At 38.4% G+C, this 16,867-nt stretch overlaps 1 protein-coding gene across 1 annotated transcript in view; it reads right to left on the bottom strand.

Moving 5' to 3' along the window:
- Nucleotides 1-2,759: 2,759 nt before the first annotated feature.
- The window catches only part of LOC103069297 (gamma-aminobutyric acid receptor subunit gamma-3-like), a 249,259-nt gene continuing 235,151 nt past the window's right edge, over nt 2,760-16,867 (bottom strand). The window contains exons 9-11 of the mRNA XM_007460909.1: nt 11,592-11,788; nt 11,264-11,323; nt 2,760-3,140 (exon numbers count right to left, since the gene is read on the bottom strand). Of these exons, the coding sequence (XP_007460971.1) occupies nt 2,859-3,140; nt 11,264-11,323; nt 11,592-11,788 (539 nt within the window). The 3' untranslated portion in view covers nt 2,760-2,858. The remainder of the gene's footprint in view (nt 3,141-11,263; nt 11,324-11,591; nt 11,789-16,867) is intronic.

Here is a 16,867-nt window from a genome sequence, read left to right as displayed (position 1 = left end):
GTAAATTAGTCATTTTGAAGGTCAGGAATGATTGAAAGTATCCTTTTAAATGTCTTGAGTTAATCTAAAGATCTAATGAATAATACTGTAAATATCAACAATATATTTTACCTGTGCCTATTTCTATCCAAAAGTAAAAAGTCCAAAGTATATCAGACTTGTTAGACCTAAACTGTGTAATAAGAAGCATATTGATATTCTTCATGGACTAACAAAATCAGAGGTATACACACAGAACATTCTTCTTTGGAAAAAGAGCTCTTAGCCAATTTAAATTTGACTTCATGAGAAGCAATTAAAAAGCCAAATTCAGTAAAAGCAGCAACAAAAAACAAAACATAAAGCAAAAACAAAACAAAGCCCAAAAGCAACCAAAGAAAAATTAGATGGAACATCTTCCTAAAGAGTCATTTTAAATTCTGATTGAGGCAATGTAGACAGGACTTCTGAGACAAAGAGAAGCTCTGGAAATGTTTTAGGCGAGCAAAAGTTTGAACTATGATCTGCATGTTTTGTATTTAAAGTGAAATCAAACTTTTCTATTTTTAAGTTCTAATTTTGTTATGGTTTGGAAAAAACAAACCTTTCTGCTGAATGCACAGCTAAAGACTAGCATGGAACATAAAAAAAGACATAGATGATTATGTTGATGGTGTTGGTGGTGGTGGTGGTGATCATGATGATGATGATAATGCTGATATAGCATATTTTATTTCTTCTAAAATCCTATAATATTCTGCTGCCAACTTTAAAATGTAGTCAGCAAATTATGAATTTTCTATCAATACTTATCTTTTAATTACATTGGAAGTCACTTCAAACTGAAGCTTTTTCTCTTTTCTTTTTCTTTTATTCTTTCTTTTTTTTTTTTTTTTTGTGCTATGCGGGCCTCTCACTGTTGTGCCCTCTCCCGTTGTGGAGCACAGGCTCCGGACACAGAGGCTCAGGGACCCCGCCACTTTGTGGCATGTGAAATCTTTCACTGGCAAATTCAGTCTCCTCCAGAACTTCTTTTAAGAAATAATAGATTGAAAGTCTTCATGTTGTTAGAAGCTATAAAGTAGGGGACTGTGTTTGAAGAACAACTTGGGCTGCCTCCTTGAGTGGAATGTGGTCAGGAGACCTCCAGAGCCCTTCTCTGTGGAATTGTGTGAGGTTGATGTATTAGGGACAGGGTGAGACTGCTAGTAGGTGAAATTCTCCAATTGAAGAGAAATTTCGTTTAGGCCAATAAGTTCAAACTCTTTCTCTACAAATACTCATTGTTACTATGTTTTAAATTGGACTCTCTAAATAAAAGCCAATTGGCTTGTGGCCTATGTAGCAACTAAAACATCAAATGGCAGGAAGGAAGTTGACGGGAAGAAACTCAGTATCTCACATTAAATAGACATCCTTGAAAACTGCGTGATAAATATCAGTACATCTGCTTTCACTTGATACTAAACCAATAAATTAATTTCAACTTCTTCTTGTCTCTCCCACTCATGTCGTCTATCTTCTGCATTCAGTAAAGTGTATGAAATTAGCACTTTTCTATATTTTTTCTTCATAATGTTTTATCTTTTTTCTGAGTAATATATGTCCAAATATATAATTAAAATAAAATGTAATTTCCAATAAAACAAATACAATTTTCTGGATAAGAAGAAAAACACAGTACAAAAATTTTAATAATGCCAACAGATATTTATCTGTTAACTTACCGGTAGGACTTTTTCTTTTTCTGTCAACGGTGGAAAGCTTCTGAAGAGTCAAATGAAGTACATACTAGATTCCAGTTATAATAAAGAACTAAAATCAAGAAGCAACTTGGCCTTGTGTTATAAAAATACTAAAAGAGTAATAATTTCAAGGTTTTTAATTTGGAATCTTGCTACATATCCATATTTCAAAGTATAAAATAATTTTTTCTTCAAACTGTATCATTGATTGTAGCTATTTCCCATTTTTTTGGTTCTAAAGTTGTTTTGACTTGAAACAATAGTCACTAAGAAAATTTTGTAAAAATTCTATCTATATTTCTTTCACACACAGGAAAACAATTTCAAAACAATGGCTTGTGAATGCTGTATACCCATTTTTGGAAGATAATCATTAAACCCATAATAGCATATACTGTGGGGTTCACCTTCATTTAGTAAACATAACTCAAGGTAAAATGTTGAACTACTGGTGTTCAAAGATATTAAACATCTTTAGCTACATGAGAATTTTCGAAATTCAATTTTTTCTCAACTGAAAACTTGTGGATGATGCATATACGTCTTTCCCAAGCCTAGGGTGAAGTTATTAGACAGCAGAATGCCAACCTGTGAAGATAATGTCAGCGCCAAGAGGCCACAGAGAGAGGAAACTGGGTGGTAACTCACTGCGGTTCACACTTGAACTCAGACTGCCTGGGCGCTGAGATCTGTAGAGTGTATCTTGGCTAGCAGTGACTTAGCATACATGGACACCGGTGCTGCCAAGGGTTGCAAAGAAAAGATACAGAAAGTGTTGGGGCCTAAGACAGCTTCTCAGATATTTGCCTGTAAGTTTCACAAATTTCTTCACAAGGAAAAATCGCAGCTGCTTCCAATATCCAGATAATATATCACCACGTTTCAGATTCAGTAAGGATTAGAAAGAATATCACTTTAAAACTCAATTAACCTGTTTGTGTGCTCGCGTTTGTGTGAGCCTGAAATACATAATAGAAATATTAGCCACATACTCCTACGCTGCTCAAAGGTATTACATAATTTCAGATAAACTTAGTATCTTTCCTTGCTACTCCAATTGATCACTATTGGTCTGGGTAGGGCCAAAGTTTAGAAGGAAACTTAACACTCTTCACTTTCCACCAGGAGGAAAATTTAGAGATACAGGTATCCCACCCAATAGACCAAGTTGAAGAGCAGGAACGATGTAGGGAAGAAGACCCGAGAATATGAGTCTAGTTCCAAGATGTCTATGTGAATACGCCCTTTTCTCCAAGATCCTGATTTGCATTCTTCATAGCAGCAGAAGAAGCTCTGACAGTCTTTCCCATCCAGACACTCATAGACACAGGTATCTTCAAATTCCTGCCAGTACATGGAATTGTTTAGGGTAACCATTGCCGGTGGTGGTGGACTCACATCAAGGAGACAATAGTTCTGCTGGCAACAAGAACAACACAAATAACATGAGATGAGTCAAGAACAGCCCAAGGTGTATTAAGCAATAAGTACAGTATATGTCTGTTCAATAAATAAAGAGGACAGTGTCATGCCTTATGCCCATCCTGTCTGTTCAATAAATAAAGAGGACAGTGTCATGCCTTATGCCCATCCTCATTCCTGCTCTGAAAAGTTGTCTTTGCAAATTTAATACAAGAAAAACTACAGTGAAGTTTACAAATCTTGTATTTTTTGGTTACTGGTAAGGGAAAATAAGCCTATTTTCAAATGTGTATTTGCAATTTCGAGTCCCTGTTCTGCCTACTTCTCTTCTGATTTGGTGTATACACACACACACACACACACACACACACACATATCTATATGTATAAAATTCCGCAAAAGTAAAATAATACATATAATAAATTATGGAGAAGTAAAGTTCTTTTTTTCTAATTATTAAACACTTTTTTTAAAGTGTATAAGGATGTTGAGAGAATCCTCTTGTTCCATGGAATTCAGGTGAAAAGTGTGTTTTCAGTGTGTGGATACCAGACATTACTTGTCATCCCTAGATAGCCAAAATTTGTGTACAATTGGAATGTTATGTTTCTACTTCACAAGATCTCCTGATGTTGGAAGTCAGTATGGAGCGGATAAGGAGACAGGACAATTTACAGTGACACATAAATGAGAATAGTTTGATTAAATATATTTGTAGCTCTCTGGAGCCAACCACAGAGATGCAGGTAGAGATGTTAGAGCATTCAGTATTACTACTGGTAGACTTTGGGGACATCCTATTAATTGGGAAGTGATTGTGTGTGAGGACCGACATTAATCAAGATGTCCTCGAAGATGGCGGCGCCCAGGCGGGCCTTGCCGAGTTGAGCTGGAGCCGGGCCCAGAGAGTGACGAGTCTGCCACGACCAGAACTTGGACTCCGGGCTGGTCTCCCGTCTCCCGGGGAGCGGCGGACTTTTCTTGGAGAACTGCCAGATAATGCTTCCTGCCTCCTCACAGGCCCCCGGGGAAGAGTCCCCCAGGGACTCAACTCCAGTAAAGCAGGTGATTGGTTCACGGCCGAGTGAATGAAAGGCTCTTGCTGCTCCAGCCAGGAATCAGGACTCTGCCTCTGAGGTGGGAGAGCCAACTTCAGAACACTCGTAAAAACCCTGCAGAAAGTGGGGGTAGAGGGAACTTTCCTCAATATAATAAAGGCCGTATATGACAAGCCCACAGCCAACATCCTCCTCAATGGCGAAAAACTGGAAGCATTTCCACTAAGCTCCGGAACAAGACAAGTTTGCCCACTCTCACAACTCTTATTCAACATAATTTTGGAAGTTTTAGCCACAGCAATCAGAGAAGAAAAGGAAATAAAAGGAATCCAAATCGGAAAAGAAGAAGTAAAGTTTGCAGATGACATGATACTATACATAGAGAATCCTAAAGATGCTACCAGAAAACTACTAGAGGTAATCAATTAATTTGGTAAAGTAGCAGGATACAAAATTAATGCACAGAAATCTCTGGCATTCCTATATGCTAATGATGAAAAATCTGAAAGTGAAATCAAGAAAACACTCCCATTTACCATTGCAACAAAAAGAATAAAATATCTAGGAATAAACCTACCTAAGGAGACAAAAGACCTGTATGCAGAAAATTATAAGACACTGATGAAAGAAATTAAAGATGATACAGATGGCGAGATATACCATGTTCTTGGATTGGAAGAATCAACATTGTGAAAATGACTCTACTTCCCAAAGCAATCTATAGATTCAATGCAATCCCTATCAAACTACCACTGGCATTTTTCACAGAACTAGAACAAAATATTTCACAATATTATGGAAACACAAAAGACCCCGAATAGCCAAAGCAATCTTGAGAACAAAAATGGAGCTGGAGGAATCAGGCTGCCTGACTTTAGACTATACTACAAAGCTACAGTAATCAAGACAGTATGGTACTGGCACAAAAAGAGAAAGATCAATGGAATAGGATAGAAATCCCAGAGATAAACCCACGCACATATGGTCACCTTATCTTTGATAAAGGAGACAGGAATGTACAGTGGAGAAAGGACAGCCTCTTCAATAAGTGGGGCTGGGAAAACTGGACAGCTACATGTAAAAGTATGAGATTGGATCACTCCCTAACACCATACACAAAAATAAGCTCAAAATGGATTAAAGACCTAAATGTAAGGCCAGAAACTATCAAACTCTTAGAGGAAAACTTAGGCAGAACACTCCATGACATAAATTACAGCAAGGTCCTTCTTGACCCATCTCCTAGAGTAATGGAGATAAAAGCAAAAATAAACAAATGGGACCTAATGAAACTTCAAAGCTTTTGCACACCAAAGGAAACCATAAAGAAGACCAAAAGACAACCCTCAGGTCCGCCTGCCAATGCAGGAGACGCGGGTTCGTGCCCCGTTTCGGGAAGATCCCACATGCCGCGGAGCGGCTGGGCCCGTGAGCCATGGCCACTGAGCCTGCGCGTCCGGAGCCTGTGCTCCGCAAATGGGAGAGGCCACAACAGTGAGAGGCCCGCATAACGCAAGGAAAAAAAAAAAAAAAAAAGACAACCCTCAGAATGGGAGAAAATATTTGCAAATGAATCAACTGACAAAGGATTAATCTCCAAAATTTACAGGCAGCACATGAAGCTCAATAACAAAAAGATAAACAACCCAATCCAAAAATGGGCAGAAGACCTAAACAGACATCTCTTCAAAGAAGATATACAGACTGCCAACAAACACATGAAAGAATGCTCAACATCATTAATCATTAGAGAAATGCAAATCAAAACTACAATATCATCTCACACCAGTCAGAATGGCCATCATCAAAAAATCTAGAAACAATAAATGCTGCAGAGGGTGTGGAGAAAAGGGAACAGTCTTGCACTGCTGGTGGAAATGTGAATTGGTTCAACCACTATGGAGAACAGTATTGAGGTTCCTTAAAAAACTACAACTAGAACTACCATATGACCCAGCAACCCCACTACTAGGTATATACCCTGAGGAAACCAGAATTCAGAAAGAGTCATGTACCAAAATGTTCATTGCAGCTCTATTTACAATAGCCCGGAGATGGAAACAACCTAAGTGCCCATCGTCGGATGAATGGATAAAGAAGATGTGGCACATATATACAATGGAATATTACTCAGCCATAAAAAGAAACGAAATTGAGCTATTTGTAATGAGGTGGATAGATCTAGAGTCTGTCATACAGAGTGAAGTAAGTCAGAAAGAGAAGGACAAATGCTGTATGCTAACACATATATATGGAATTTAAGAAAAAAAAATGTTATGAAGAACCTAAGGGTAAACAGGAATAAAAACTGAGACCTACTGGAGAACAGACTTGAGGATATGGGGAGGGGGAAGGGTGAGGTGTGATAGGGCGAGAGAGAGACATGGACATATATATACTAACAAACGTAAGGTAGATAGCCAGTGAGAAGCAGCCGCATGGCACAGGGAAACTGGCTCGGTTCTTTGTGGCTGTCTGGAGGGGTGGGATAGGGAGGGTGGGAGGGAGGGAGACAAAGAGGGAAGAGATATGGGAACATATGTATATGTATAACTGATTCACTCTGTTATAAAGCAGAAACTAACACACAATTGTAAAGCAATTATACCACAATAAAGATGTTAAAGAAATAAATAAATTATGCTCTATGCTTATATAAAAATAAATAAATAAATAAAATAAATTCATACTCAAAACTTAAAAAAAAAAAAAAAGATGTCCTCGTCCTACTGTGCACAAGCCAATAGCCAGATAAAAGCATCATGGTGCAGTTGTCTACTTTCATCTACATTTCTAGGCAATGGGCAGAAATGAAAATTTTGCTCTTAGGTTTTAATTTGGATAAATCTCTTTCTTCTCCCTGAGATGTGTAAATATTACCTGAAGGCTTGCTGAGAAAAACAGATTCTTGGATCTGTTTGAAGTAGTATCTTTCCAACAAGCTCCAGTTGGAAAATATCTACCTTTATTAAAAATAGCACATAAATTTTGACAGTGTTCAGCCAGATTTTCATCATTTTATTTCTTCAACAATTTGTACCTGTGTAGGGTCACACAGAGAATTTCAACAATTACAGGCAAGCAAACCCAACAGAAGGAGATGACTCAAAATGTACGTCAGAAGCCTCTGCACTAGAGAGTCAGAGGGTGCTCATGGAGGTCCCAGGCTAAAAACAGTAAGATATCTATGACAAAACTGCCTATCATCCACCCTATCCCACCCCTCTAGGTGGTCACACAACACCGAGCTGATCTCCCTGTGATATGTGGCTGCTTCCCACTAGCTATTTTACATTTGGTAAAGTATATATGTCTATGTTGCTCTCTCACTTTGTCCCAAATTACCCTTGTTCCTCCTTGTATACTCAAGTCTATTCTCTGCAGTCTGCATCTTTCTTCCTGTCCTGCCACTAGGTTCATCAGAACGTTTCTGATTCCACATATATGTTTTAGCATACTGTATATTTTTCTCTCTTTATGACTTACTTCACTCTGTATGACAGACTTGGGTCCAGTCACCTCACTACAAATGAGTGTTTCACTTTATGACTAATCCATTATACATTTTGTCATATCTTCTTTATACATTCATCTGTCGATGGACACTTAGCTTACTTCCATGACTTAGCTATTATAAATAGTGCTGCAATGAACATTGAGGTACATGTCTCTATATTGAATTATGGTTTTCTCAAGATATATGCACAGTAGTGGGATTGCAGCATAATATGGTAGTCCTGTTTTGGTTTTAAAGGACCCTCCATACAGTTTTTCTTAGTGGCTGTATCAATTTACTTTCCCACCAACGGTGCAAAAGGGTTCACTTTTCTCCACACCTTCGCAGCATTTACTTGTAGTTTTTTGTGTGATGTCCATTCTGACTTGTGTGAGGTGAAAACTTTTAGTTTTGATTGGCATTTCTCTAATGATTAGTGATGTTTATCATACTTTCATGAGTTTGTTAGCACTCTGTATATCTGCTTTGGAGAAATGTCTATTTAGGTCTTCTGCCAATTTATGGATTGTTTTTTGAAATTGAGCTTCATGAGATGCATTTTGGAGATTAATCTTTTATCAGTTGCTTCAGTTGAGTGTTGTTTTTCATATATATATATATATATATATATAGTTTGCTAGGCAAAAGCTTTTAAGTTTCATTAGGTCTTATTTGTTTACTTTTGTTTTTATTTCCATTTTTCTAGGAGGTTGGTCAAATAGGATATTTCTGTGATTTCTGTAAAAGAATTTTCAAAGCTTTTGACATAATTCAAGACCCATTTATGAAAAGACTCTCCAGAAAGTAGACATAGAGGGAACCTACCACAACATAATAAAGTCCATATATGACAAACCCACAGACAAACCCACATCATCCTCAATGGTGAAAAACTAAAAGCATTTCCTCTAAGATCAGGAAAAAATTTGCCTACTCGAACTGTTATTATTCAACAGCATTTTGGAAATTTTAGCCACGGTTTGGAGAATAAGAAATAAAAGGAATCGCAATCGAAAACAAGCGGTAAACTGTCACTGTTTGCAGAAGACCTGATACAACACCTGGAGTACCCTAAAGTTGCTACCAGAAAATTGCTAGAGCTAACCATTGAATTTGGTAAAATAGGATGTAAAATTAATGCACAGAAATCACTTGCATTTCTATACAATAAAGATGAAAATTTTGAAAGAGAAATTGAGGACACATTCCCATTTACCACTGCAACAAAAATAAAATTTCTAGGAATAAACTCCTAAGGAGACAAAAGATCTGCATGCAGTAATTTATGACACTGTTGAAAGAAATTAGAGACGATACAAACAGAAGGAGAGATATATATCATTTTCTTATGTTGGAAGAATGAACAATGTGAAAATATACTACCCAAAGCAATCTACAGGTTCAATGTAATCCCTATCAAACTATCCACGGCATTTTTCACAGAACTAGTATTTTAAAATTCACAGTTTGTTTCGCAACACAAAAGACTATGAATAGTCATAACAATCCTGAGAAAGAAAAACGGAGCTGGAGGAATCAGCATCCCTGACTTCAGACATACTACAAAGCTACAGTAATTAAGATAGTATGTTACTGGCATAAAAACAAAACTAGATGAATTGGAACAGGATAGAAAGCTCAAAGATGAACTCATGCCCACGTGGTCACCTTATCTTTGATAATGGAAGCAAGAATATACAATGGAGAAAAGAAAGCCTCTTCGATAAGTGGTGCTGAAAAAACTAGAGAGCTACAGGTAAAAGAATGAAACTAGAACACTTCTTAACATCATACACAAAAATAAACTCAAAATCGATTATAGACTTAAATATAAGGCTTGACACTATAAAATTCTTAGAGGAAAAAAATAGATATTTTAATTAACTAGTATCCAAGGTCACCTTCTGTCCAGCTACGTTCATTCCCGCGTCATGCCCGTTTCGCCTGTTTGTATATTGCAGCAATGTGACTTTCTCAGAACCGCTCTGTTTCCTGGCAGCAGGTACTACTGCACACTCAGAGTGGACTAGCCTTGCATATTATGGGCTGGGAAACCGAGGCACAGAGTTACTTGGACAACTTGCCCCAAAGTAATGTATGGTCTTCAGTGGAGCCTGCTGCTGACCCTAATCGCAGAGCGGTTGCTCATCTCTGCTTTTCCTTTTCGGAGGTATTGGCCCCTCAACTAAACTAACGTGGATGTTTCAGAATAGAGTTGAAGACATTGTCAGCCAACTCCCCCTTCTTCTTTCTTCTGAACTTCTGTTGAAGTTCTCTCTGTGTCTTTGCACATAGCCTGGAGCTTTTTCTGTCTGTGAATTGTTTTTCTATGACTTTCTTCAGGGTCATTACACTTTCCTGCTTAAGAAAAATAAATTCTTCCAGGTTCTAGTTATTCTTTCATTTGACAGTATCATTTCTACACCAATGATGTCAAGATTTCTTTCTCCACTCCGAGCACTCTGGCAGTGTGAAGGCTGAGAGTGGAGGAAGATATAATGTGCTCTCCGGCCTCAGGCTATTCGTTCTGATATTTCTTTTATTCAGCATCCCGCGCTCCCACACTTACGCCTTATTTTTCAATGCATTGTTATTTGGCAGCATTTGATGGCCAGAACTATATGTTCACTGTGTAAAAGTGACCTTACTTTCTGTCAGAACTACAATGATACACACTTGAAAAAATTGCTGATGAAAATTGGCTGAAATGCACTGAACATAAGGTGCTGATCAGTAGTTAGAAAACCAATTGTTGTGTATGCTGGGCATAAATTATTGTTAATTTCTGAGTTCACATGTATAAAGAAATACAAATAGTTATATGTAAAAATTTTTATATGATAAAAGCGGTAGCTCACATCAATGATTTAAAGATATATTTTTCAATTTTTCAATAAATTCTTACATTAATCCGTAGTCAATATTCAAGCATATTAATAATTATATATAACAAGTTCTGTTTTAAATTGTGAAGCTTTATTCAATATTTAAGATGATTTATGTTTTCAACATCTCGGCGACCTTTCAGTAGAATGGGTGTTGTGAGGATCAACTAGTTGACACATTCACTGGTGGAATGCATTTTGGCAAAACCTGTGCAAACTTTGGCTTAACCATTCTGCGTCTAGGAATTTATACTAAGTAGTTCCAAGTATGTACAGAACTGTAATGATAATATATTTAAAAGTGAAAAGGTGTGGATTAGCCCTGTGACCAGCCAAGAATGTGCGTCAATCATGAACATATGATAGTTATTAAGATGATCCTATAAATTAATATTTTGACCCAGAAATGTATTCATAATTATTTTTGAATTACAGGAATATATATGGTATACACTTTTACCCGTGGGGGGTGGGGGTAGAAGGAGTGATTTTTTTTTTTTCCCTTTATTTTCCAAATTTTCTGAATTGGACATATTTTAAAGAATTAAGTACAGTTTTGAAGGGAGTACATGCATTATTCATTGGCCTCCAATAAGTGCATATGTAAACAATAATATATTTCAATTGTAGTTTATCCAGAGTTCTCAGAAATATTTGCACTTGCAATGCTATACGTACGGAGGGGGCTTGTAGGCTTAAACGTTCATGAATCCATCTTGAGGAGTCTGGATAGAGTAACTACAAGGAAATCAGAAAAAGTATTTAGGAAACTACTATGGAAATCTGCATCACAAATCACTGGTAAAGAGTAATCTTTAAAGTACAATACTCCACGCCACTGGGAGGTGAAGCTGAAGAGTGCTTGAATGTCACATTCATATCTTTGGAATACCTGTGTCGTTTTTTAGAAGACTTCTTAAACTATATCATATTATATAAGATCCTATGAATAAGAATCATTTAACTCAAACTATCCTCCCAGAAAATGTTTGCTACTGGAACTCACCGATGTCTTTTTCTTAGTGGTAGCTGGTTTTCTACAACTTGAATAGTAGTTGAGGGTAGCATACTCCATCAAAGCAGCAAAGACAAATAAGAAGCAAACGGTCACGAAGAGGTCCATGGCTGTCACATAGGAAACACGAGGCAAGGACTTCCTGGCTATGGTGCTGAGTGTGGTCATGGTCAGCACTGTGGTTATGCCTGCACAGGGAACACAATCCAAATTGTGAAAGGGGCCACACAGAATCACTCCATTCCGACATAGTATTTTATTTTTATGTGACTACTTCTTGAGATTGCATAAATAGAATACATTTAATTGTAATTGTTTAATTTTGTAAGCAACAGTTCCATAAAATGTTTTATTATAGTCTTCACATTAACATTAAAATACCTGAATTAAGTTATCTTCTAGTTTATTCATTCTCCCACTGTTTGACATTTTACCTCTTGAATATATTTTTAATGAAAATACAGTTTTCAGTCCCCGATACCTTTGATCAGTTCCTCATCTCACACTTTTCTTCTGCCCAGATAAACCATTTCTTGTCTCCTTCTTCTCTATGCAATTCGTAAACTCTTTCTTGAAGACTCAGCTGGAATGCCACTTTTTCTGAGGCAAACAGATTTGTAGTACCCCCGGCAGATCTGATAATATGTACAGTTTCACTATTCCCGTACCTTCTATGTATCCTACTCTTCTGCTTTTCACAGAGAATTGCATCTGTCTTTGCGGTACGTCTCCCTGAACAGACTGTGTGATCATTAAGAGAAAAACTGGGGCTTCCCTGGTGGCGCAGTGGTTGAGAGTCCGCCTGCCGATGCAGGGGACACGGGCTCGTGCCCCGATCCGAGAAGATCCCACATGCTGCAGAGCGGCTGGGCCCGTGAGCCATGGCCGCTGAGCCTGCGCGTCCGGAGCCTGTGCTCCGCAAAGGGAGAGGCCACAGCAGTGAGAGGCCCGCGTACCACAAAAAACAAACAAACAAACAAAAAAAAACTGTATCTTGCTCATCTTACTTGTCTATTACCTAACAATGTGCCTAGCATTCTAGGCTTTTCAATAAGTTCTTTGCATAAATATATTTATTCGTTGATTAATTAGTTAACTAATCACACTCAATTCAATCTTTCATATGTGTCGGCAAACACTAAAGTGTTGACCATGCCATCTCTACAGAATCTGTAGGTAGGTATTTTTCACTGAAATTGGGTATTTTTACCTAATTTCTTCAAAACGTTTTCAATCTCATTTTTTCATGTTGGAACACCAGGTGCAGTTGTGTTATACATCTTCATATTGTCCCAAAGATCACTGAGGCTCTGTTCATTCATTTCTTTTGATTCCCTCTCTTCTTCTGATTAGATAAATTTTATATGATGGTTTTCAATTATAAATGACTTTTTCCCCCTGCCATTTTCAACCTGCTCTTAAACTCATCTAGGGATTTTTTTCAATTCGACTATTACATATTTTACTTTAGAATTTCTTTTTTTAATTTACTACATCGGCTATTATCCCTCTGGTCACCTGGTAATTCATTATTTTATTTTAAATCCTTGAGTATTTGTAATCATACATGCTTTTACAAATCTTTTCCTGTAATTGGTATCTAGTCTCATAGCGTTGTGGTCAGAGAAGGTACTTGATACAATTTCACTTTTCTTAAATTTACCAAGGCTTGATTTTTGACCCGATATGATGATCTATCCTAGAGAATGTTCCATGAGCACTTCAGAAAAATGCATATTCTGTTGTTTTTTATCAAATGTCCTGTTGATTCAACATCAGAGTTGCATTTTTTCTACATATTTATTGGCGCATAATTGCTTTACAACGGTGTGTTTCTGCTTTATATCAAAATGAACCAGTTATACATATATATATATGTTCCCATAACTTCTCCCTCTTGTGTCTTGCTCCCTCCCACCCTCCTTATCTTACCGCTCTAGGTGGTCACAAAGCACAGAGCTGATCTCCCTGTGCTATGCAGCTAGCCCACTAGCTATTTTACATTTGGTAGTGTACGTTTGGTACATTTGATAACAGTTTATTCACTGTGTGGCAAGCTATTTTACGTTTGGCATGAAGTTTTCTTTGTGACCTCCTTGTCTGCTTTTGGTATCAGGGTGATGGTGGCCTCGTAGAATGAGTTAAGGAGTGTTCCTCCCTCTGCTATATTTTGGGAGAGTTTGAGAAGGATAGGTGTTAGCTCTTCTCTAAAGGTTTGAAAGTGCCTAGGACGTCACTGATACTGGACTTTGTTGGAAGATTTTTTTTTTTTTTGTATTTTTATTTATTTATTTATTTATGGCTGTGTTGGGTCTTCATTTCTGTGCATGGGCTTTCTCTAGTTGTGGCAAGTGGGGGTCACTCTTCATCGCGGTGCGCAGGCCTCTCACTATCGCGGCCTCTGTTGTTGCGGAGCACAGGCTCCAGACGCGCAGGCTCAGTAATTGTGGCTCACGGGCCCAGTCGCTCCATGGCATGCGGGATCTTCCCAGACCAGGGCTCGAACCCGTGTCGTCTGCATTGGCAGGCAGATTCTCAACCACTGCGCCACCAGGGAAGCCCTGTTGGAAGATTTTTAATCAAAGTTTCAATGTCAGTGTCTGTGATTGTTCTGTTAATATTTTCTATTGCTTCCTGATTCAGCGTTGGCAGGTGGCGCATTTCTAAGTATTTGTCCTTTTCTTCTACGTTGTCCATTTTATTGGCATATAGTTCTTGTAGTAATCTCTCATGATCCTTTGTATTTCTGCAGTGTCGGTTGTTACTTCTCCTTTTCCGTTTTAATTCTCTTGAAATGGGTCTTCTCCCTTTTTTTCCTTGGTGAGTTTGACTAATGGTTTATCAATTATGTTTATCTTCTCAAAGAAACAGGTTTCAATTTTATTGATCTTTGCTACCGTTTCCTTCATTTCCTTTTCATTTATTTCTTATCTGATCTTTATGATTTCTTTCCTTCTTCTAACGTTGGGGTTATTTTGGTTCGTCTTACTCTAATTGCTTTAGCTGCTATGTTAGGTTGTTTAGTCTCTTCAATAAGTGGTGCTGGGAAAACTGGACAGCTACATGTAAAAGTATGAGATTAGATCACTCCCTAACACCATACACAAAAATAAGCTCAAAATGGATTAAAGACCTAAATGTAAGGCCAGAAACTATCAAACAGAGGAAAACATAGGCAGAACACTGTATGACATAATCACAGCAAGATCCTTTTTGACCACCTCCTAGGTAAATGGAAATAAAAACAAAAATAAACAAGTGGGACCTAATGAAACTTCAAAGCTTTTGCACAGCAAAGGAAACCATAAACAAGACCAAAAGACAACCCTCAGAGTGGGATAAAATACTTGTAAATGAAGCAACGGACAAAGGATTAATCTCCAAAATTTACAAGTAGCTCATGCAGCTCAGTAACAAAAAAACAAACAGCCCAATCCAAACATGGGCAGAAGACCTAAATAGACATTCTCCAAAGAAGATATACAGACTGCCAACAACCACATGAAAAAAAGCTCAACATCATTAATCATTAGAGAAATGCAAATCTGAAGCAGCTGCATAGCACAGGGAGATCAGCTCTGTGTTTGGTGACAGCCTGGAGGGGTAGGATAAGGAGGGTGGGAGGGAGGGAGACACAAAGAGGGACTAGATATGGAAACATATGAATATGTATAACCGACTCACTTTGTTATAAAGTAGAAAAAACACACCATTTTAAAGCAATTATACCCCAATAAAGATGTTAAAAAAAATATAAAGCCTTGCCAAATGAAAAAAAGTTAGGTTATTATTTGAGATGTTTCCTTTTTTATATAGTAGGATTCTATTGCTATATACTTCCCACTTAGAACTGCTTTTGCTGCATCCTGTAGGTTTGTCCCCAGTAGCTGAAGTTGGTTCAGATGGTACAGGTTTCCTGGTGGAGGGGACTAGTGCCTGTGTTGTGGTGGACAAGGTTGGATCTTGTCTTTCTGGTGGGCAGGTCCACATCTTGTGGCATGTTTTGCGATCTGTTTGGATTTATGATTTTAAGCGGCCTCTCTGCTAATGGGTGGGGTTGTGTTCCTATCTTATTAGTCGTTTAACATAGGGTGTCCAGCAGTAGAACTTGCTGGTTGTTGAGTGAAGCTGGGTGCTGGTGTTGAGATAGAAATCTCTGTGAGATTTTCACCTTTTGATATTACGTGGAGCTGGGAGGCCTCTTGTGGACAAGTGTCCTGAAGTTGGCTCTCCCACCTCAGAGGCACAGCACCGACTCCTGGCTGCAGCACCAATAGCCTTTCATCTACACGGCTCAGAATAAGAGGGAGACAAATTAGAAAGAAAGAAAGGATAAAAAGAAAATAAAGTAAGGTAAAAGTAAGAAAAGAAAAAAGTAAGAAAAGAAAATGTAAAGTAAAATAAAAAATTATTAAAATAAATATTAAGAAAAAAAATTTTAAAGTAAAAATACAAAACAAAAAACCTGACTCATAGAACCTTAGGACAAATGGTGAAAACAAAGCTATACAGACAAAATTGCACACAGAAACATCCAGTACACACTCACAAAAAGAGGAAAAGGGGAAAATAACAGTAAATCTTGTTCTCAAAGTCCACCTCCTCAATTTGGGATGATTCGTTGTCTACTGAGGTATTCCACAGTTGCAGGGTACGTCAACTTGATTTGGGAGATTATTCTGCTGCTCCTGAGGCTACTGGGAGAGTTTTCCCTTTCTTTTTTTTGTTCGCACAGCTCCCGGGTTTCAGCTCTAGATTTGGCCCCGCTCCTGCTTGAATGTCGCTGGAGGGCGTTTGTTCTTTGCTCATATAGGACGGGTTAAAGGAGCCGCTGATTAGGGGCCTTTGGCTCACTCAGGTCGGGGTGATGGAGGGGTTCGGAGTGCAGGGCAATCGGGCGGTTGCAGGGGCCGGCGTGATGTTGCACCAGCCTGAGGTGCATTGTGCATTCTCCCGGGGAAGTTGTCCCTGGATCCCGGGACCCTAGCAGTGGAGGGCTGCCCAGCCTCCGGGGAGATGGTGTGTGAGAGTGATCTGTGCCGCACACAGTTTTCTTCGTGGTGGCAGCAGCAGCCTTAGTTTCTCATTCCCGTCGCTGGAGTCTGCACTGTTAGCCGTGGCTCGCTCCTGTCTCTGGAGCTCCTTTAAACAGAGCTCTTTTTTTTTTTTTTTTTTTTTTTTTTTTTTGTGTTTTGGGGTCTTCCCCCCGCTGCGGCCTCTCCCACTGTGGAGCATAGGCTCCGGACGCGCAGGCTCAGCGGCTGTGG

Source organism: Lipotes vexillifer, unplaced genomic scaffold (genome assembly GCF_000442215.2).
Source record: "Lipotes vexillifer unplaced genomic scaffold, Lipotes_vexillifer_v1.1 scaffold1900, whole genome shotgun sequence".
NCBI lineage: Eukaryota > Metazoa > Chordata > Mammalia > Artiodactyla > Lipotidae > Lipotes > Lipotes vexillifer.
Note: the sequence above shows the minus strand (reverse complement) of the source record. Positions and strands in the feature narration are given on the sequence as shown.